The sequence below is a fragment of the Oncorhynchus clarkii genome, chromosome 29 (assembly GCF_045791955.1).
Source record: "Oncorhynchus clarkii lewisi isolate Uvic-CL-2024 chromosome 29, UVic_Ocla_1.0, whole genome shotgun sequence".
NCBI classification, from domain to species: Eukaryota; Metazoa; Chordata; class Actinopteri; order Salmoniformes; family Salmonidae; genus Oncorhynchus; species Oncorhynchus clarkii.
The window spans coordinates 30,113,856-30,135,983 of record NC_092175.1 but is presented as its reverse complement, the minus strand read 5'-3'; the positions used below and the strand labels follow the sequence as shown (position 1 = coordinate 30,135,983).

The window sequence follows — 22,128 nt, the reverse complement described above, 5'->3', positions numbered from 1 at the left end:
TTTACCCTAAAGAAGTAGGGCAGTTTGGAAAACGCAAACAGTTGTTCAGAGGTGCATTTGATCAACTTTATAGAGGTCCCCCAGGAGCTTTAAGGACGTCAGACACAGCATGCTTTGCTTAATGCATTATCACAGCACTTTCGTAATGCATAAGATTCTCATACATGACATGAATGACATGAATGGCTTTCATTCCCTCTGAGTGCATGGGGTTTACAGTATGTGTATAGTAAACATAGGATTTGCACAGCAGTTATGATGTTAAAGATGCACTTCAGGAACTTATGCACAACAAATTCATAAACCTTTATCATTCATTTTTTTTTTATAAAATAATTTCCTCAGCAATCTACACAAAATACCATATAATGACAAAGTGAATACAGTTTTTTTGAAATTTTTGCAAATGTATTAAAAACAAAAAACAGAAATACATTATTTACATAAGTGTTCAGACCCTTTGCTATGAGACTCGAAATTGAGCTCAGGTGCATCCTGTTTCCATTGATCATCCTTGATATGTTACTACAACTTGATTGGAGTACTCCTGTGGTAAATTCAATTGATTGGACATGATTTGCAAAGTCACACCTGTCGAAATAAGGTCCCACAGTTGACAGTGCATGTCAGAGCAAAAAACCAAGCCATGAAGTCGAAGGAATTGTCCGTAGAGCTCCGAGACATGATTGTGTTGAGGCACAGATCTGGGGAAAGGTACCAAAACTTCTACAGCATTGAAAGTTCCCAAGAACATAGTGGCCTGCATCATTCTTAAATGGAAGACATTTGGAACCACCAAGACTCTTCCTAGAGCTGGCCACCATTCCAAACTGAGCAATCAGGGGAGAAGGGCCTTGGTCAGGGAGGTGACCAAGAACCCAATGGTCACTCTGATAGAGCTCCAGAGTTCCTTTGTGGAGATGGGAGAACCTTCCAGAAGGACAACCATCTCTGCAGCACTCCACCAATTAGGCCTTAATGGTAGAGTTGCCAGACGGAAGCCACTCCTCAGTAAAAGGCACATGACAGCCCGATTGGAGTTTTCCAAAAGCCACCTAAGTACAGAAAGATCCTTGATGAAAACCTGCTCCAGAGCGCTCAAGACCTCAGACTGGGTAGAAGGTTTACCTTCCAACAGGACAACGACCCTAACCACACAGCCAAGACAATGCAGGAGTGGCTTCGAGACAACTCTGAATGTCCTTGAGTAGCCCAGCCAGAGCCCGGACTTTAACCCGATCGAACATCTCTGGAGAGACCTTCAAAATAGCTGTGCAGCAATGCTCCCCATCCAACCTAACAGAGCTTGAGAGGATCTGCAGAGAAGAATGGGAGAAACTCCCCAAATACAGGTGTGCTAAGCTTGTAGCGTCATTCCTAAGAAGACTCAAGGCTGTAATCACAACCAAAGGTGCTTCAAAAAAGTACTGAGTAAAGGGTCTGAATACTTACAGTACCAGTCAAAAGTTTAGACACACCTACTCATTCAAGGTTTCTACATTGTAAAATAATAGTGATGACATCAAAACTATGAAATAACACATATGGAATCATGTAGTAACCAAAAAAGTGTTCATCAAATCAGAATATATTTTAGATTCTTCAAAGTAGCTACCCATTGACTTAATGACAGCTTTGCACACTCTTGGCATTCTCTCAACCAGACCAACAGTCTTGAAGGAGTTCCCACATATGCAGAGCACTTGTTGGCTGCTTTTTCTTCACTCCGCGGTCCAACTCATCCTAAACCATCTCAATTGGGTTGAAGTCGGGTGATTGTGGAGGCCAGGTCATCTGATGCAGCACTCCATCACTCTCCTTGGTCAAATAGCTCTTACACAGCCTGGAGGTGTGTTTTTGGTCAGTGTCTTGTTGAAAAACAAATTATAGCCCTACTAAGCACAAACCAGATGGGATGGCGAATCGCTGCAGAATGCTGTGGTAGCCATTCTGGTTAAGTGTGCCGTCAATCCTAAATAAATCACTGTCAGTGTCACCAGCAAACTCCCCCACACCATCACACCTCCTCCATGCTTCATGGTAGAAACCACACATGCGGAGATCATCCGTTCACCTACTCTACATCTCACAAAGACATTGCGGCTGGAACCAAAAATCTCTAATTTGGACTCATCAGTCCGAAGGACAGATTTCCACCGGTCTAATGTCCATTGCTCGTGTTTCTTGGCCCAAGCAAGTTTATTCTTCTTATTGGTGTCCTTTAGTAGTTGTTTCTTTGCAACAATTCGAACACGAAGGCCTGATTCACACAGTCTCCTCTGAACAGTTGATGTTGAGATGTGTATGTTACTTGAACTCTGTGAAGTATTTATTTGCGCCGCAATCTGAGGTGCAGTTAACTCTAATGAACTTATCCTCATGAGAGCCAGTTTCATCGTAGGGCTTAATGGTTTTTGCGACTGCACTTGAAGAAACTTTAAAAGTTCATGACATTTTCCAGATTGACTGACTTTCATGTCCTAAATGATGATGGACTATCATTTCTCTTTGCTTATTTGAGCTGTTCTTGCCATAATATGGACTTGGTCTTTTACCAAATAGGACTATCTTCTGTATACCACCCCTACCTTGACACAACTGATTGACTTAAATGCATTAAGAAGAATAGAAATTCCACAAATTAACTTTTAACAAGGCCCACCTGTTAATTGAAATGCATTCCAGGTGACTACATCATGAAGCTGGTTGAGAGAATGCCAAGAGTGTGCAATGCTGTAATCAAGGCAAAGGGTGGCTACTTTGAAGAATGTCAAATATAAAATATATTTTGATTTGTTTAACACTTTTTTGGTTACCATATGATTCCATATGTGTTATTTCATAGTTTTCATGACTTCAGTATTATTCTACAGTGTAGAAAATAGTCCAAATAAACAAAATCCCTGGAATGAGTAGGTGTGTCCAAACGTTTGACTGGTAATGTAACAAAACGTGGAGAAAGTCAATACTTTCCGTAGGCACTGTATCACTGCACTTACAGTAATAGAGACATGCAAACAGAGGTAATTTACAGCACGAGGAAAAGAAGGCATATTACTGGGTACTGTTCAGTTAATACTGTTTTCTTATGGTTTACAATAAATGCTCTTAGTATGATGTCTAATACCTACTAATTAATCTTAATGAATACACAGAATTATAGAAAAATAAACAATTACATGTTCATTTTTCCGGTTCCTTCTCCATTTCCTGGAGCAAATGGAAAATTGTATAAGTACCAAAAGGTTAGAAGGTGAGATGACGTAACTGTGGTTGCTTGTGACAAATAAACTATTTTATATTGGCAGTATTGCTCATCGTCATCTGCTCTCATATAGCTGGAGAAAGGCGTCCTCTAGTGGTTCTACCTTGACAGTGTCACTTCCCGACAGCAAAACCAACCCAGAGCCCACAAACAGTAGTACAAACTGCAACCCTGCTTTACTGAAATGCTTTTGTGGGTTCTGTACAAAACAAAGGTTTACTTGTAATTAATATGGATTCAGATAGTCTACAAAAGCTAATCCTTATCTGTCCTGTGTCTTCACCTGATGTCTCTCAGGACCAAGGTTAAGGAGGCCACAGTAATGGACTGATTCAGTCCATCAGGGGCAGGGGGTGGGACATCCATTCAGGCTAAAGGCATCCCTCTCAGATTTAACTTCAAAGCCACTGTAAATCAGGTGATATGCCATTACCTGTATTTAGAACATTTAGTACCACGACACCTGCTCGTCAAACATTTTATTCCAAAAATCATGGGCATTAATATGGAGTTGGGCCCCCCTTTGTTGCTATAACAGCCTCCACTCTTCTGGGAAGGCATTCCACTAGATGTTGGAACATTGCTGCAGGGACTTGATTCCATTCAGCCACAAGAGCATTAATGAAGTCGGGCACTGATGTTAGGTGATTAGGTCTAGTTCGCAGTCGGCGTTCCAATTCATCCCAAAGGTGTTCTATGGGGTTGGGGTTGAGGTCAGGGCTCTGTGCAGGCCAGTCAAGTTCTTCCACACCGATCTGGATAGACCATTTCTGTATGGACCTCGCTTTGTGCTCGGGGGTATTGTCATGCTGAAACGGGAAAGGGCCTTCCCAAACTGTTGCCACAAAGTTGGAAGTACAGAATCGTCTAGAATGTCATTGTATGCTCTAGCATTAAGATTTCCTTTCCCTAGAACTAAGGGGCCTAACCTGAACCATGAAAAACAACCCCAGACCATTATTCCTCCTCCACCATTCTTTTACAGTGCCTTGCGAAAGTATTCGGCCCCCTTGAACTTTGCGACCTTTTGCCACATTTCAGGCTTCAAACATAAAGATATAAAACTGTATTTTTTTGTGAAGAATCAACAACAAGTGGGACACAATCATGAAGTGGAACGACATTTATTGGATATTTCAAACTTTTTTAACAAATCAAAAACTGAAAAATTGGGCGTGCAAAATTATTCAGCCCCTTTACTTTCAGTGCAGCAAACTCTCTCCAGAAGTTCAGTGAGGATCTCTGAATGATCCAATGTTGACCTAAATGACTAATGAGGATAAATACAATCCACCTGTGTGTAGTCAAGTCTCCGTATAAATGCACCTGCACTGTGATAGTCTCAGAGGTCCGTTAAAAGCGCAGAGAGCATCATGAAGAACAAGGAACACACCAGGCAGGTCCGAGATACTGTTGTGAAGAAGTTTAAAGCCGGATTTGGACACAAAAAGATTTCCCAAGCTTTAAACATCCCAAGGAGCACTGTGCAAGCGATAATATTGAAATGGAAGGAGTATCAGACCACTGCAAATCTACCAAGACCTGGCCGTCCCTCTAAACTTTCAGCTCATACAAGGAGAAGACTGATCAGAGATGCAGCCAAGAGGCCCATGATCACTCTGGATGAACTGCAGAGATCTACAGCTGAGGTGGGAGACTCTGTCCATAGGACAACAATCAGTCGTATATTGCACAAATCTGGCCTTTATGGAAGAGTGGCAAGAAGAAAGCCATTTCTTAAAGATATCCATAAAAAGTGTTGTTTAAAGTTTGCCACAAGCCACCTGGGAGACACACCAAACATGTGGAAGAAGGTGCTCTGGTCAGATGAAACCAAAATGGAACTTTTTGGCAACAATGCAAAACGTTATGTTTGGCGTAAAAGCAACACAGCTCATCACCCTGAACACACCATCCCCACTGTCAAACATGGTGGTGGCAGCATCATGGTTTGGGCCTGCTTTTCTTCAGCAGGGACAGGGAAGATGGTTAAAATTGATGGGAAGATGGATGGAGCCAAATACAGGATCATTCTGGAAGAAAACCTGATGGAGTCTTCAAAAGACCTGAGACTGGGACGGAGATTTGTCTTCCAACAAGACAATGATCCAAAACATAAAGCAAAATCTACAATGGAATGGTTCAAAAATAAACATATCCAGGTGTTAGTATGGCCAAGTCAAAGTCCAGACCTGAATCCAATCGAGAATCTGTGGAAAGAACTGAAAACTGCTGTTCACAAATGCTCTCCATCCAACCTCACTGAGCTCGAGCTGTTTTGCAAGGAGGAATGGGAAAAAATGTCAGTCTCTCGATGTGCAAAACTGATAGAGACATACCCCAAGCGACTTACAGCTGTAATCGCAGCAAAAGGTGGCGCTACAAAGTATTAACTTAAGGGGGCTGAATAATTGCATGCCCAATTTTTCAGTTTTTGATTTGTTAAAAAAGTTTGAAATATCCAATAAATGTCGTTCCACTTCATGATTGTGTCCCACTTGTTGTTGATTCTTCACAAAAAAATACAGTTTTATATCTTTATGTTTGAAGCCTGAAATGTGGCAAAAGGTCGCAAAGTTCAAGGGGGCCGAATACTTTCACAAGGCACTGTAAGTTGGCACTATGCATTCTGACAGGTAGCGTTCTCCTGGCATCTGCCAACCCCAGATTCATCCATCGGACTGCCAGATGGTGAATCGTGATTCATCATTCCAGATAACACTTTTCCACTGCTTGAAAGTCCAATGGCGGCAAGCTTTACACCACTTCAGCCGACGCTTGCCATTGCTCATGGTGATCTTAGGCTTGTGTGTGGCTGTTCGGCCATGGAAACTAATTTCATGAAGCTCCTGACGAACAATTATTGTGCCGATGTTGCTTCCAGAGGCGGTTTGGAACTCGGTAATGAGTGTTGCAACCGAGGACAGACAATTTTACGTGCTACGCACTTCAGAACTCGTGGTCCCATTCTGTGAGCTTGTGTGGCCTACCACTTTGCGGCTGAGCTGTTGTTGCTCCTAGATGTTTCCACTTTTCAATAACAGCACTTATGGTTGACCGGGACAGCTCTAGCACAGCAGAATTATGAGGAACTGACTTGTTGGAACGGTGGCATCCTATGACGGTGCCATGTTGAAAGTCACTGAGCTCTTCAGTACAGGCTATTCTACTGCCAATGTTTGTCTATGGAGATTTCATGGCTGTGTGCTCGATTTTATACACCCCTCAGCTACGAGTATGGCTGAAATAGCCGAATACACTCATTTGAAGGGGTGTCCACATACTCTTGTTTCCTGGTTTTCAGACAGGAGTGACCCTCAATGATCGCTTCGCTGGTATGAGGATCAGGGCAGGCCCAGGACAGGGGCCACAGAGGTGCAGTGGTGGGGAAGAGGCAGAGGCCGAGAAGGCCGGATTGTCATCCTGCAGTGATCACTGTTGAGGACCCATGTGCTTTCTGTAGCCTATATCAAAAGCATCTCATTAATCACACTCTTAACCCTTCCGATAGGCTTACATTTACCACTTTAAAAACTCAACATCATTAAAAATAATCTTCAGTGTTCCACCACTAGCCAATTTAAAAAAGGTTTGCTTTCTCTTTACAGATTTACTGAACATCAACTTGTTTGACTGTAATCTAAAAGCACTAAGGCAGTTACTGTACATGCTTTCTCATAAAGGTACATATAAGTACATGAGTCTGAAAGTGTCAAAAAGGCAAGTCCTCAAATAGTCCAGTGGTCAAAGTTCAATGAAGTACCCAAAGATGTAGGATGTTGCCACTTTATCTTGATGTTGGTTTAAGTATGTATGGCACAGATATTCATGACATTTCTTGGCTGTTTTAATAATCAGTTATATGGAAACCCGCAAAAGCGTTTTGCAGAGCAGTTAGGCCCATCACCTGAATTAGATTTGGCATGTCAGAGAATTTATGTGGCCGTGTTTACAAACGTTTTTGACCTCTGAAGAATTCCATTAATATTATAACTCAAAAGGACAAGTGATAAAGAAGAGCTGAAGTGACAGGCAACACCTATGTTCACACTCTTCTTAAAGACCCTAGACACACATGTTATTTTGGGAAATATCATGTGAGGTTTGGACAGTGACCTAAGCCTGTTACCCAAAGTATTTATAGCACTGGTCTATGCAGCTGCGTGTATACAGTGGGGCAAAAAAGTATTTCGTCAGCCACCAATTGTGCAAGTTCTCCCACTTAAAAAGATGAGAGAGGCCTGTAATTTTCGTCATAGGTACACTTCAACTATGACAGACAAAATGAGAAAAAAATCAAGAAAATCACATTGTAGGATTTTTTATGAATTTATTTTCAAATTATGGTGGAAATAAGTATTTGGTCACCTACAAACAAGCAAGATGTCTGGCTCTCACAGACCTGTAACTTCTTCTTTACGAGGCACCTCTGTCCTCCACTCGTTACGTGTATTAATGGCACCTGTTTGAACTTGTTATCAGTATAAAATACACCTGTCCACAACCTCAAACAGTCACACTCCAAACTCCACTATGGCCAAGACCAAAGAGCTGTCAAAGGACACCAGAAACAAAATTGTAGACCTGCACCAGGCTGGGAAGACTGAATCTGCAATAGGTAAGCAGCTTGGTTTGAAGAAATCAACTGTGGGAGCAATTATTAGGAAATGGAAGACATACAAGACCACTGATAATCTCCCTCGATCTGGGGCTCCACGCAAGATCTCACCCTGTGGGGTCAAAATGATCACAAGAACGGTTAGCAAAAATCCCAGAACCACACGGGGGGATCTAGTGAATGACCTGCAGAGAGCTGGGACCAAAGTAACAAAGCCTACCATCAGTAACACACTACGCCGCCAGGGACTCAAATCCTGCGGTGCCAGACGTGTCCTCCTGCTTAAGCCAGTACATGTCCAGGCCCGTCTGAAGTTTGCTAGAGAGCATTTGGATGATCCAGAAGAAGATTGGGAGAATGTCATATGGTCAGATGAAACCAAAATATAACTTTTTGGTAAAAACTCAACTCTTCATGTTTGGAGGACAAAGAATGCTGAGTTGCATCCAAAGAATACCATACCTACTGTGAAGCATGCGGGTGGAAACATCATGCTTTGGGGCTGTTTTTCTGCAAAGGGACCAGGATGACTGAGCCGTGTAAAGGAAAGAATGAATGGGGCCATGTATCGTGAGATTTTGAGTGAAAACCTCCTTCCATCAGCAAGGGCATTGAATATGAAACTGGCTGGGTCTTACAGCATGACAATGATCCCAAACACACCGCCCGGGCAACAAAGGAGTTGCTTCGTAAGAAGCATTTTAAGGTACTGGAGTGGCCTAGCCAGTCTCCAGATCTCAACCCCATAGAAAATCTTTGAAGGGAGTTGAAAGTTGCCCAGCAACAGCCCCAAAACATCATTCCTCTAGAGGAGATCTGCATGGAGGAATGGGCCAAAATACCAGTAACAGTGTGTGAAAACCTTGTGAAGACTTACAGAAAACGTTTGACCTCTGTCATTGCCAACAAAGGGTATATAACAAAGTATTGAGATAAACTTTTGTTATTGACCAAATACTTATTTTCCACCATCATTTGCAAATAAATTCATTAAAAATCCTACAATGTGATTTTCTGGATTTTTTTTCTTCTAATTTTGTCTGTCATAGTTTAAGTGAAAATTACAGGCCTCTCTCATCTTTTTAAGTGGGAGACCTTGCACAATTGGTGGCTGACTAAATACTTTTTTTGCCCCACTGTATGTAGGCCATATTACATGATGTTTACAGCAACTGCTCTGGAAATCTACTGATAAAATGTCAAACATTGATTTTAATGAGACTCATATGTTGTAAATTAATTACGAAATATACAAAAAAACGTAGGAGAATTAAATGTTTTATTTATTTGGTAATCATTACATTTGCATTACCTGTATCTACACTTACAGATGTATTGGGTAAAGATAAATTGTATTAAATGAAATTAGCTAGATTATGTAGCTAAATCACATTGCATGCATATTATGATATAATGATTTTATTATAGCCTTGGCCTACTTTTATGAAAGCCTACTGAAAGATCTGACAAACTGAAGTCATCTTTCTGGGGGTTTTATTGGTCAGAGCGTGTAGTGACATCAGTTTTTCTCTATGTCCAATTTTGTCGTATTCAAAATGGTGGTGCAATAACAAACGCATTGTACATTTCTACGGTAAGGAATTTGCAACTTTTAGACTTAATGATTCATACTCATTGCGATGTAGATCATTCAAACCAATCATCTATTTTATTAACTACATATTTGTCTTGCAGTAAGTTAGAAATGATCGCCGTAGCAAAGCTTTGCACCAGATCACACACAGCAAGCAAGCGAGATTTGGCCTAGCTAGCTAGCTAACGTTAGCTACACAGTGATTGAATGGGAAGGGAAGGGGAGGGGGTTGGCAGGCAGGGCTCGGCAGGCAGGGCTCGTGTATGATCAACTGAGCTAACTAGTTTTTTTGAAGAGTAATGGAGGAAATTATAGCTGGCTAGATATTAATAAGCAAGGTTAGGTTCGTATCTGGCGACAGAAATGTGCAGGTATGTCACAGTCAACAAATATGATGACATGTCTAGCTAGCTAATGTTGGTTGGCCATAGCTCGCGGTAGTTAGATAGTTACAGAACTTTCCTAATTACTGTTATTTGCTCAGATTCATGCATCTGCAGTTCTAATACGTTTGCATGCAATAGCATTCATTACACAACATGCTTTTGCAGAGCTGTAGCTGAAAAAAATAGAAGTGTGTGAAGAGACAGAGAAGGGTGCATTTTATTAGACTCCATTTCTTCAATGTGACACAGTTTATTTTTTTTTGTATAAGTATCAGCATGGCAGACAAAAATGGCAAGAAAGGGAAACCTGTAGGTGTGAAGAGAACATTGACCAAGAGAGAACAAGAAGATCTGAAGAAAAAGGTAAGAGATTTGACCATTTTATAGATAGCCATCTGCAACAAAGTGTAGGCCTATGATTTTAAAACAATTCCTTTTCCAGGAAGAAGAAAAAGCAGCTGAAGTTTTTGAAGAGTTTTTAGCTTGTTTTGACAGTAACGACAAAAGTGGAGTGAAGACTTTTGTCCGTGGGGGTATCGTCAATGCAACTAAAGGTGAGTGAAACATCCTGGCAAATCCAACTTTGGTTGGGTCTGTGTTGCAGACACTATATTTTTCATTATTTTAATATCTACATAGTTACAATTTCTATTTTATTTTATTTTGCAGAAGAGGAAGCAGTAGAGGTTAAAAAGAGCAAGCTTTACCGACCAATCACCAAGTTTACTTCAGTGTCCCAGAACGTCTCACCGGCACACTCTTCTGAAATCAGAAGGCCTGTGAGTATCCATGTGAATCACTTACTGTGTATACAGAATTATACATTATTTTGTCCCCTTATATGTTTGTCTGTGTCCACAGATTGTTAAAAAGAAGACGGAAGAGAAGAAGAAGAGCAACCTTGAACTTTTTAAAGAGGAGCTAAAGCAGTATGTTTTTGAAACGCCGTAGTAATTCATGTTCTTTCATTATTTTACCAATTTGTTGTTTATTTTTGTGTGTAAATAATGTGTTCTCCTAGAATACAGGAGGAACGTGAAGAAAGGTACAAAAGAAAGACAAATGAGCCTGGGGGAGGATATGGAGACCTGGACATACCACTAACGCGACGATCAAGTAAGAGCCAAGTCTGTCCCTTGCAGTGGAATAAGAATGGTTTACTACAATAAGCCTTTGTCCAAATCAAAGATGAACCCTCTGTAGCTTTTACATGTTTAGCTACATATGAACGTCTCCCTCCAGTATTTGATGATGACCCAGCCATACCGAACACAACCAACCTGTACATTGGCTGCATTAGCCCCAAGGTAAAGAAACTATCTGCTTGGGACGTTTTGACAGGAGAAAAAGATTCACAATATAGCCAGCTCTTCGTTTGTTTGGGACAAATTCAACTAACTTAAATGCGGACTGAATTTTTGTGAAACTTTGCTGATATGATACTTCTAATGTGTCAGATGAATGAAGAAATGCTTTGCAAAGAGTTTGGCAAGTATGGTCCCCTGGCGAGTGTGAAGATCATGTGGCCCCGTAGTGACGAGGAACGCACAAGGGTCACAAATAGAGGCTTTGTGGCCTTCATGACCAGGAAAGATGCAGAAAGGGCCTTGGCTGCTCTAGACGGTGAGTCAATCTGTGATTAGGGAATATTGCATTCTGTTCAGTAAACGATGCCAGATGATAAATGCCCTGCTCCGTGTTCCATTAACCTTGTAGGATCATTGCTCCTTTTTGCTGCAGGTAAAACGGTCATGGGTTTTGAAATGAAGCTGGGATGGGGGAAAGCTGTTCGCATCCCTCCCCAGCCACTCTATACACCCATAGGGGTACTTAAAATGTCCACACCCCCACCCCCCTCCGGCCTGCCCTTCAACGCTCAGCCCAGAGACCGCTTCCGCAATGACTTTACCAAGCCATGGGGCAGGTCCAAGGAGGAGTTGGACAAGGTAGGTTGGCCCTTTAAAAAAATATATGTTTTTTAAAGAGTGTAGGGCAGGAGGCTCCAACCCTGTTCCTGGAGAGCTTACCATCCTGTAGGTTTTCGCTCCAACCCTAATTTAACACACCTTTCTAATAATTAGCTGGTTGATAAGCTGAACCAGGTTAGTTATAACTGGGGTTGGAGCGAAAACCTACGGAAGGGTAGCTCTCCAGGAACAGGGTGAGGAGACCCCTGCTATAGTGTATGTGCATGGTTCTGTCAAGTTGTTTAAATAATTGTTTTATTTTGTTTTAAACTACAGTTAATTTGCCAATATTAGGTGTGTGTAGTAGATTTTCTATGCATGTTGATACATTTATCATAGGCCCAATCAACTGGACATTGCTTAAAATTCAGAACGGCATTTTATGCACAAAACAAAAGATATGTGATGGCCATGTTCTGAAATAGCAGTACCGAGTTTCATTTCCCTTTTTTTTTAAATCCAGTTGGTTTGTCCTGTGGTACCTGTTATGAATCTATTCAGGATATGTTCTAAGGCAGGGGAATTTGACCCAGATGGAGTTATGAGGTAGTTACAGAACCATATGTAATTAAAATGCTACTGTAAAAGTAAGAGGGTGGGGGTATTCTATAGATAATGTACTTTGACAGTGTACCTCTCTACTGTAAAAGTAAGAGGGTGGGGGTATTCTATAGATAATGTACTTTGACAGTGTACCTCTCTACTGTAAAAGTAAGAGGGTGGGGGTATTCTATAGATAATGTACTTTGACAGTGTACCCGTCTCTCGAATGTGGGAACTTTTCCCCTCGTTAAAATAAAGTATAGCTGTTACTGCTGTCCTCAGTTGATATGCTGTATGTATCCTGCAGTGTTTCATCTGTGTATATATATATACTCACTTTTTTTTATATCTTCACTATTTGATTTGACTTCACGAACAGACTCTGTCCGAAGCTGTAGTCAAAGTGGTTATCCCAACAGAAAGGTACACACTCTCTATCCATTCTTACTACTACGACTGACCAGACATTCTCACAGACAGAACCGTGTTAGAGGACAGAGGCCCTGCCCTGGTGTACTGTTCTTGTGTACGTACGTGACAGACAAGAAGCCCCAGTCCTAAGTGCTACGTCTGTATGTACATGACTAATGGGAGAGGACAGCTAAGAACATAACTGTCTCATAGTTTGTAGTAGTGTCCTGTTCTAACATTGGTCTATCTATCTTGTTGACAACATGGCCTATGTTCAGGGAATTGGTAACCCCTGCTGCTTAGGACTGGAGGCCCTATATCTAACGAGTAGGAGGGCCATGGGCCTCAGTTGAACATGGTTGAAGTGAATCATTGGCCTAGTAAGCAAAGCCCACAGTTTATTAATTCATGTCATCCTCATTAGATTAGTAAATGTCACCATTGTAATCCCCTGTCAGAAAAATGGATTGTTAGACTTAAGTGATTGTTGGAGTCAATTATATCCATTGAAACATACTGGTACTAGCTTCAGTGGCAACCTTTGTACTTCCTACCTGTATATATATATATATATATATAGATAGATAGTCCCTCTTTTTTCATTTAGACACACTTACTGCTTCTTCATTTAGACACAATACTAGACACATGACAGAAACATTACTTCTGATGTAACAACACACTAGGGACAGACCGTCTCCCCCACTCACTCGTGTGTGCAGACCAACCCACATCACACAACATATCCTCAACGTTGCTGTGATAAATGATTGCAGAGGGACAAATGTTCTAGAAGAGAGACAGAGAGAGGTTAAGGGGCTCGGGGCCAGTGTTCAGTGAGAGCTTTGACATGGCCACTGATCTGGATGAGGGGGGACAAGTCACAGCGTTTGGTCTCATCCCCTCTCCTTTTACTCCACAGGAATCTGTTAGGCCTCATCCACAGGATGATAGAGTTTGTGGTGCGTGAGGGACCCATGTTTGAAGCCATCATTATGAGCAAAGAGAAGAACAACCCTGACTTGAGGTGATCTACCATTGCTGAGCTCTCCCTTTCCCTCTAGTCATACCACTGGTCTAAAGATGTATTTTTAAACTCATTTTTAAACTGTTTTTATTCATGATTCCAGGTTTCTCTTTGACAACAAAAGCCAAGAGCATGTGTACTACCGCTGGAAACTCTACTCCATTCTCCAGGTAGGTCATGATCTGTCCTGGCTACAGCCCTATGACCATGAGGCCATCTCAAATCAAGTGTTATTTGTCACATGCGCTGAATACAACAGGTGTACTTGACCATGAAATGCTTTCTTACGAGCCCTTCCCAACAATGCAGAGTTAAAAAAATTATACAAATAGTAACACAATTGGAATAACATAAACAAGCATGATGCTACATGCAGGGAGTATCAGTACCAGACCAATGTGCAAAGGTAGATATGTACATGAAGGCAGGGTAAAGTGACTAGGCATCAGGATAGATAAAAATAAGGTATTTGAGGTAGATATGTACATGAAGGCAGGGTAAAGTGACTAGGCATCAGGATAGATAATAATAAGGTATTTCAGGTATATATGTACATGAAGGCAGGGTAAAGTGACTAGACATCAGGATAGATAATAATAAGGTATTTCAGGTATATATGTACATGAAGGCAGGGTAAAGTGACTAGGCATCAGGATAGATAATAATAAGGTATTTCAGGTATATATGTACATGAAGGCAGGGTAAAGTGACTAGGCATCAGGATAGATAATAATAAGGTATTTGAGGTAGATATGTACATGAAGGCAGGGTAAAGTGACTAGGCATCAGGATAGATAATAATAAGGTATTTGAGGTAGATATGTACATGAAGGCAGGGTAAAGTGACTAGACATCAGGATAGATAATAATAAGGTATTTGAGGTAGATATGTACATGAAGGCAGGGTAAAGTGACTAGGCATCAGGATAGATAATAATAAGGTATTTGAGGTAGATATGTACATGAAGGCAGGGTAAAGTGACTAGGCATCAGGATAGATAATAATAAGGTATTTCAGGTATATATGTACATGAAGGCAGGGTAAAGTGACTAGGCATCAGGATAGATAATAATAAGGTATTTGAGGTAGATATGTACATGAAGGCAGGGTAAAGTGACTAGGCATCAGGATAGATAATAATAAGGTACTTGAGGTAGATATGTACATGAAGGCAGGGTAAAGTGACTAGACATCAGGATAGATAATAATAAGGTATTTCAGGTATATATGTACATGAAGGCAGGGTAAAGTGACTAGGCATCAGGATAGATAATAATAAGGTATTTGAGGTAGATATGTACATGAAGGCAGGGTAAAGTGACTAGGCATCAGGATAGATAATAATAAGGTATTTGAGGTAGATATGTACATGAAGGCAGGGTAAAGTGACTAGGCATCAGGATAGATAATAATAAGGTATTTCAGGTAGATATGTACATGAAGGCAGGGTAAAGTGACTAGGCATCAGGATAGATAATAATAAGGTATTTCAGGTATATATGTACATGAAGGCAGGGTAAAGTGACTAGGCATCAGGATAGATAATAATAAGGTATTTGAGGTAGATATGTACATGAAGGCAGGGTAAAGTGACTAGGCATCAGGATAGATAATAATAAGGTATTTGAGGTAGATATGTACATGAAGGCAGGGTAAAGTGACTAGGCATCAGGATAGATAATAATAAGGTATTTGAGGTAGATATGTACATGAAGGCAGGGTAAAGTGACTAGGCATCAGGATAGATAATAATAAGGTATTTGAGGTATATATGTACATGAAGGCAGGGTAAAGTGACTAGACATCAGGATAGATAATAATAAGGTATTTCAGGTATATATGTACATGAAGGCAGGGTAAAGTGACTAGACATCAGGATAGATAATAATAAGGTATTTCAGGTATATATGTACATGAAGGCAGGGTAAAGTGACTAGGCATCAGGATAGATAATAATAAGGTATTTCAGGTATATATGTACATGAAGGCAGGGTAAAGTGACTAGGCATCAGGATAGATAATAATAAGGTATTTCAGGTATATATGTACATGAAGGCAGGGTAAAGTGACTAGGCATCAGGATAGATAATAATAAGGTATTTCAGGTATATATGTACATGAAGGCAGGGTAAAGTGACTAGGCATCAGGATAGATAATAATAAGGTATTTCAGGTATATATGTACATGAAGGCAGGGTAAAGTGACTAGGCATCAGGATAGATAATAATAAGGTATTTGAGGTAGATGTGTACATGAAGGCAGGGTAAAGTGACTAGGCATCAGGATAGAAAATAAAAGGAGTACAATTAAGAACAGTACCTACCCACTACACCTCTGCTGCGCCTCATCCATGTCCCTCTCCCTCCATCCCCAGGGCGAGCCCCCCAGTGAGTGGAGGACAGCAGACTTCCGGATGTTCCGTGGGGGCTCCATCTGGAGGCCGCCCCTCCTAAACCCCTACCTCCATGGAGATGAGGAGGCGGGAGAGGAAGAGGAGTCTCCCTCCCTGGAGGAGGAGCTACTGAAAAAGGGCCAGCTGAAGACAGAGTGAGTGTTGCTGTACATACAGGGCAGAGAGGGAGGTTCTGAGGCAGACTGAAGATGAAAAGCATTCTCTCGTGAATCTGACGTGTTACTGGAAAAACTGACTTTGGAATATGGACATTCTCAGGATAACAATGAATGCGTGTTTTTATTCCAGGCACAGGGAGAGACTAGAGATGCTGCTGAGAGGACTCACCCCTCGTAGGGAGGACATTGGTGATGCTATGCTGTTCTGTCTGGAGAGAGCCGAGGCAGCGGAGGAGGTGGTGGGGTCCATCGCAGAGTCCCTGTCCCTCCTTCAGACACCACTGCAGAAAAAGGTCCCCTATCCTATGACAGTCTTACACTACCAAGCACATTCACATGGCATATAGTATATAGAAAACATGTATTATCAACGGTCCCTGGAGAAATTAGGGTTAAGTGACTTGCTCAAGGCACATCGACCACTAGGTTACCTGCCGCCCAGAGTATTGCTCACAGTCATGTCTATCTTTATTCCCACAGATTGCCAGACTGTACCTTGTATCCGACATCTTGTACAACTCCTGTGCCAAAGTTGCCAATGCATCTTATTATCGCAAATAGTAAGAAAAGTATATTTTAAATAAGTCTGTCATTATATAATACACATGTTCAGTGGTCATACTGTGTTTTTCTGTCTAACGGTTTGTTTCTCCGTTCCTTCAGTTTTGAAGCAAAATTGCCCCAGATATTTAGTGACATTAGTGATGCATATCGAAACATACAAGCAAGACTACAAGCTGAACAGTTCAAGGTAATGAGTGCAGTTAAATAAATAATGCTTTATAATGTTTTTCCATGCTTGTGATCTGTTATTGCCTTGGCCAGAACAAATACATTATCACTCACCCATATGTCTTCTGTCCTCAGCAAAAGATAATGGGCTGTTTCAGGGCCTGGGAAGACTGGGCCGTATACCCAGAGTCTTACCTGATCCAGCTACAGAACATCTTCCTAGGTCTGATCAAGGCAGGAGAGGAGGTGATCGAGAGGGTAGAGGTGAGCTGGATCTCAGGACCTGTCCTGGACAAGACCTGGAAAAGAGTTTTGATCAATGCCTATTTTACTGATGACACTGTTACATTCTCTGATAGTGTGGGTAAATATACAATTCAGCAACATTGGTTTATGTGGGCTGGGTATATCTCACCTCAGGTGTCGTCTCCAGACCTGGATGGAGCCCCGTTGGACGGGGCGCCGTTAGACGGAGCTCCGCTGGAGAACCTCGACGGCTCGCCCCTGGCCTGGGACCCTGCCTCCCTGGATGGGGTGCCTGTTGATGACATCGACGGGGTTCCCCTGTGTGCACCCATGGAGGACATTGACGGAATGCCTTGTAAGTCAATCTGGCAGAATATCTGTGAAAAATGGAAACCATAAAAGCGTTATAAGATGTGGACTTGATGTAAGTTTGTGTTCTGCAGTGGATGAGCTGGCCCACTCAAGAGTGGCTCTATCTAAATGGGAGAGGGTGGACGATGCTGACGCTCTCCCACAAGGTACTGTACTGTCAGCACTGTCAACCCAACAATCATATCTCTACTCCTAACCTACAGCTCACCCTGCCGCTTCCTCTTTCAGCTAACACTGAATCCAAATGGGACACTTTGGGAGAGCGAGACTTGGTGGATGGCCTGAATGCCAGGTAAGAACCTGGTGCAGGCACTCTCTTCCCCATCACTGAAACAGTAATTACAGTAACTCATCACAGAGTTACTGTAAATGTAGCATTTACTGCTGTTGAGGGGTGTTTTCCAGCTCCAGTCCTCCAGTACCCCCAACAGTACACAGTTTTGTTGTAACCCTGGACAAAAAAAGGGCTTATTGATTAATTGACAAGTAGAATCAGGTGTGCTTGTATGGGGCCATAACACATATGTACTGATGGGAGAACTGGAGTTGGGACATAGTGGCTCTTGCATTTTGCTAAGAGATGGGTTGACTGGCAACAAATTGTTGCTACATTTGGGGGAAACTTCATCTTTTTTGTTTGGAACAAATCGTAGATTGCTTAGGGCTGACAAGATAAAGGTAAACTGCAGGCAAGGAGATTGAGTCTAAAACAAGTAACTTAACTTGGTGTGTCCCTAGATCAATCCCTTTCTGGAGACCTGATTTCTGCTCAAATTATTTCTAAAATTTTAAACAAATTTAAATGTTTGTTATTTGGACGTCAAAGTTAAGAAACTGCTTGTGTCATGTTGATTATTCTGCTCTGCTTGGTATAGTGGGCTATCAAAAAAGCTGAAAGAGAGAATGCAGGTCATGTATATGCGGAACCCCTAGGACCCACAGTGTTGTCAGGTATATGCTGAATGTTCCCCCTAGGACCCACAGTGTTGTCAGGTATATGCTGAATGTCCCCCCTAGGACCCACAGTGTTATCAGGTATATGCTGAATGTTCCCTCTAGGACCCACAATGTTATCTGGTATATGCTGAATGTTTCCCCTAGGACCCACATAATGTTATCAGGTACATGCTGAATGTTTCCCCTAGGACCCACATAATGTTATCTGGTATATGCTGAATGTTTCCCCTAGGACCCACATAATGTTATCAGGTACATGCTGAATGTTCCCTCTAGGACCCACAATGTTATCTGGTACATGCTGAATGTCCCCCCCTAGGATCCACATAGGAGTTCTGGAGAAGTGGGCTTGTTACCTGTGGACCTGTTAACTTAAATCACAAGTTTGACATCTTAAATGATCGTGCCCCAGGTTACATGAAAAAACACATTGGTATGGTCTATAACCAACAGTCACAATACCAGAGCTAGTATTATGTCTTGTAAAATCCCAAGAGTAAACAGTGCTGTGAGGACCACATTTTTCTATACCGGCATTTGTCTATGGAATAGCCTCCCCTTGGAGATCAAGAAAAAAAGCAGGCAAAGATTTATTTGGACAAGGTTGTCCAAGTAAGAGAAACCACTCCACTGCCCCTTGTGTCCCTACTGCTGGTCAGGTGTGATGTGAAATTAATATGGTTGATTTAAGGTTAGGGAAAAGTGACACTTTAGGATGTCGATGTTCATGGTTGTTTAATTTTGTCTTGCCTTTTAATCATTGTTATTACCATCAAGGTCCACTTTGGAAACAAGCATTTCAATGAATACTTTCAAGTGATATCCTCTGGGTCCACATTGAACATTTGGTTGTATGTCTGTTACCCAAAATAAATTCAATTCCTCTTATCGCCCCATGGTCCACAGTGCTAACATTAAGGGAGGAGATGGGAAGTCCGAGGATGACAGCAGCGATGATGACAGCCCCTCTAAGTACGACAATGCTGACTTCAAGAGCTCCCTCAGCAGTTTTGAGATGTCCGAAAGCAAGAGGAGCCGGCTGAGAGAGCTGGAGGTAAGCACAGTCAACAATGCTTACTAGGACCAAGTAACACACTGCAGCAGACCTTCTGACTCAGTCCATACCGGTCAACAGACTTATAATACATACAGGCCCTTCAGAAAGTATTTACACCCTTTCACTTATTCCACATTGTTGTTACAGCCTGAATTCAAAATGTGTTTCTCACCCATCTATACACAATCAATCACATGTATTTATAAAGCCCTTTTTACAGCAGCAGATGTCAAAGTGTTATACAGAAACCCAGCCTAAAACCCCAAACAATGCAGAAGCACAGTGGCTAGGAAAAACTCCCTAGAAAGGAACTACGCTCTGAGGGGTGGCCAGTCCTCTTCTGGCTGTGCCGGCTGGAAATAAGAGTACATGGCAAAGTGAACTAATTTAAATCTCATTCAAATAAGTATTCACACCACTGAGTCAGTACTTTGTAGAATCACCTTTCGCAGAGATTAGTGAGTCTCTGAATTGTGCAACATTTAACCATTTATTTTCAAAATTCTTCAAGCTCTGTCAAATTGGTTGTTGTTCATTACTAGACAACCATTTTCAGTTCTTGCCGTAGATTTTAGTCAAAACTAACTCAGCCACTGTCTTCTTGGTAAGCTACTCCAGTGTAGGACATCTATTGGCAGAAAGCTTAAATTCTTGTTAATCTAACTGCACTGTCCAAATTACAGTAGCTATTGTTTAAGGAGTGCAATTTAAACAGTTATTACTAAAACCATTTGGGCAGTCTTGATGCATTGCTGTTAAATTTTGTTAATGGTTCATCAGATCAGTCAAACTTTGCATATACACCGGTGCCACCTAGTGGCCAAAATCTAAATTGCACCTGGGCTGGAAAAATACATTAGCCTTTTTCTTGCATTTCAAAGATGATACAAAATAACTTTCAAATGGTACCAAGAATATGCACATCCTTGCTACAGGCAAGGATTTTTGTATATCATTTTAGGCAAATTGAAAAAGGGGCGGATCCTTGTTTAGAGTAAATTCTTAATTGTGGGTTAACGACAGATTTTTACCTTGTCAGCTCTGGGACTATTGCACACAGAGTTCAACTTACATGACTTGTTATGCACATTAACCCTGAATTTATTTAGGCTTGCCATAAAAGGGGGTTAAAATACTTGACTCAAGACATTTCAGCTTTTCATTAATTTGTAACCCCTCCGGAAATTATCACTTTTAAATTCAGGCGATAACAATGTGGGAAAAGTAAAGCGGTCTGAAGGCAAAACCCGAATACGCTCGGCAGTTTGTTTGATTTACATTCATTTATGCAACAATTGGACCCACTGTCCAAACAGTACGAGTGTATGTATCTTATATTTATTTACTCAATGTGTCTCTGCTGCAGGTGAAGGTGATGAAGTTCCAGGATGAGCTGGAGTCTGGGAAGAAGCCCAGGAAGTCGGGGTTAAACATGCAGAAACAGGTGGCGCACTACAGGAACAAGCTATTGCAAAAGGTGGGTTTCTAGTGTACTTTTTCATAAGCCCAACAGTAAGGGAAACTGTCCAGATACCATGAAGTTGCAGGTTTAAATGTGATTTTTAAAAAAACTTCACTAGTTGCAATGGCTCCACATGTTCTGTTTACATCAGGAGTTTGATAAGGATGACAAGGAGAAGAGAGAGAGATCCATTCCGAAATCAAAAGAGCGATCAAAGAAGGATGAGCGGAGAGACAAGGCGGAGGAGACCAGTAAAGGACGGGACAAGGAGAAGAGTAAAAGGAGTCAAGACCGGGACAGGGGACGGAGTAGAGACACAGAGGAGCGGACACAGAAATACAGAGGACATTCTCCCGCAAAGTAAGGCCTATGTGAAACCATTGTTCCATTTAATGTGTTCAGCATTCAATATATTTTTGCTGACTCACTCCTATCCCACAGAATCAAGTCAAAGTCTCCCAAGAAGTCCAAGCGGTCGCCCTCGCCAGTCAGGAAGACGTGGAGGAGGTCTAGCTCCCGGTCGCCACACCGCTCCCACAAAAAGACTAAGAAGAGCAAACACTGATCCTGAGGCCTATGCCTCTCCCCCTGAAGCAGCTAGGCGACTTTCATGGACTGCCCTGCTCTGCCAGTGCTGACCATGCCACGGCACCACACGCTTCTTTCCCACAATGCCTCTGAACTGCCTCTGCAGTGAAAATTTGGCCATTTTTTTGTAAGATGAACATTGTTTGTACAGTTCTGTTTTCCCGTCAGGTTGTTTTTAAACCCCATTCAGATTGCAACTAGTTCCTGAGACAATAAATCACTCTTGGCAATGTGTCTGTGTTGTCATCCATGCTCCAGGATGGTGAATGGATTAGCTGAGGGTACCACGTCATGTCATTTAGCCTTTCTAAACAGCATTGGAAAAAAAAT

At 41.7% G+C, this 22,128-nt stretch overlaps 1 protein-coding gene across 4 annotated transcripts; it reads left to right on the top strand.

The window, feature by feature from the left end:
- Positions 1 to 9,420: 9,420 nt before the first annotated feature.
- LOC139388074 (U2 snRNP-associated SURP motif-containing protein-like) lies at positions 9,421 to 22,032 on the top strand. 4 transcript variants are annotated; one of them, XM_071134600.1, is made up of 24 exons: positions 9,421 to 9,477; positions 10,133 to 10,226; positions 10,306 to 10,417; positions 10,533 to 10,642; positions 10,725 to 10,792; positions 10,885 to 10,979; positions 11,106 to 11,170; positions 11,321 to 11,486; positions 11,604 to 11,809; positions 12,753 to 12,796; positions 13,707 to 13,811; positions 13,915 to 13,981; positions 16,188 to 16,360; positions 16,515 to 16,677; positions 16,865 to 16,944; positions 17,048 to 17,135; positions 17,252 to 17,380; positions 17,537 to 17,717; positions 17,806 to 17,880; positions 17,963 to 18,026; positions 19,598 to 19,745; positions 21,115 to 21,225; positions 21,362 to 21,570; positions 21,652 to 22,032. In XM_071134600.1, the coding sequence occupies exons 2-24, from the start codon at positions 10,140 to 10,142 to the stop codon at positions 21,773 to 21,775; spliced, it is 2,670 nt and encodes an 889-aa protein (XP_070990701.1). In that variant the 5' UTR covers positions 9,421 to 9,477; positions 10,133 to 10,139; the 3' UTR covers positions 21,776 to 22,032. The 4 variants fall into 4 exon arrangements, with proteins under 4 accessions (XP_070990701.1, XP_070990702.1, XP_070990699.1 ...); XM_071134601.1 differs by having other exon boundaries at positions 9,422 to 9,477; positions 10,139 to 10,226; XM_071134598.1 differs by having other exon boundaries at positions 9,428 to 9,477; positions 11,082 to 11,170.
- Positions 22,033 to 22,128: the final 96 nt, after the last annotated feature.

Excerpts from the sequence above, each read along its gene's own strand:
- LOC139388074 (XM_071134598.1), top strand. The coding sequence starts at position 10,140 with ATGGCAGACAAAAATGGCAAGAAAGGGAAACCTGTAGGTGTGAAGAGA. Across the intron at positions 16,678-16,864 it reads AGACACCACTGCAGAAAAAG|ATTGCCAGACTGTACCTTGT; the intron begins GTCCCCTATCCT and ends TTATTCCCACAG. Across the intron at positions 21,571-21,651 it reads AGAGGACATTCTCCCGCAAA|AATCAAGTCAAAGTCTCCCA; the intron begins GTAAGGCCTATG and ends CCTATCCCACAG.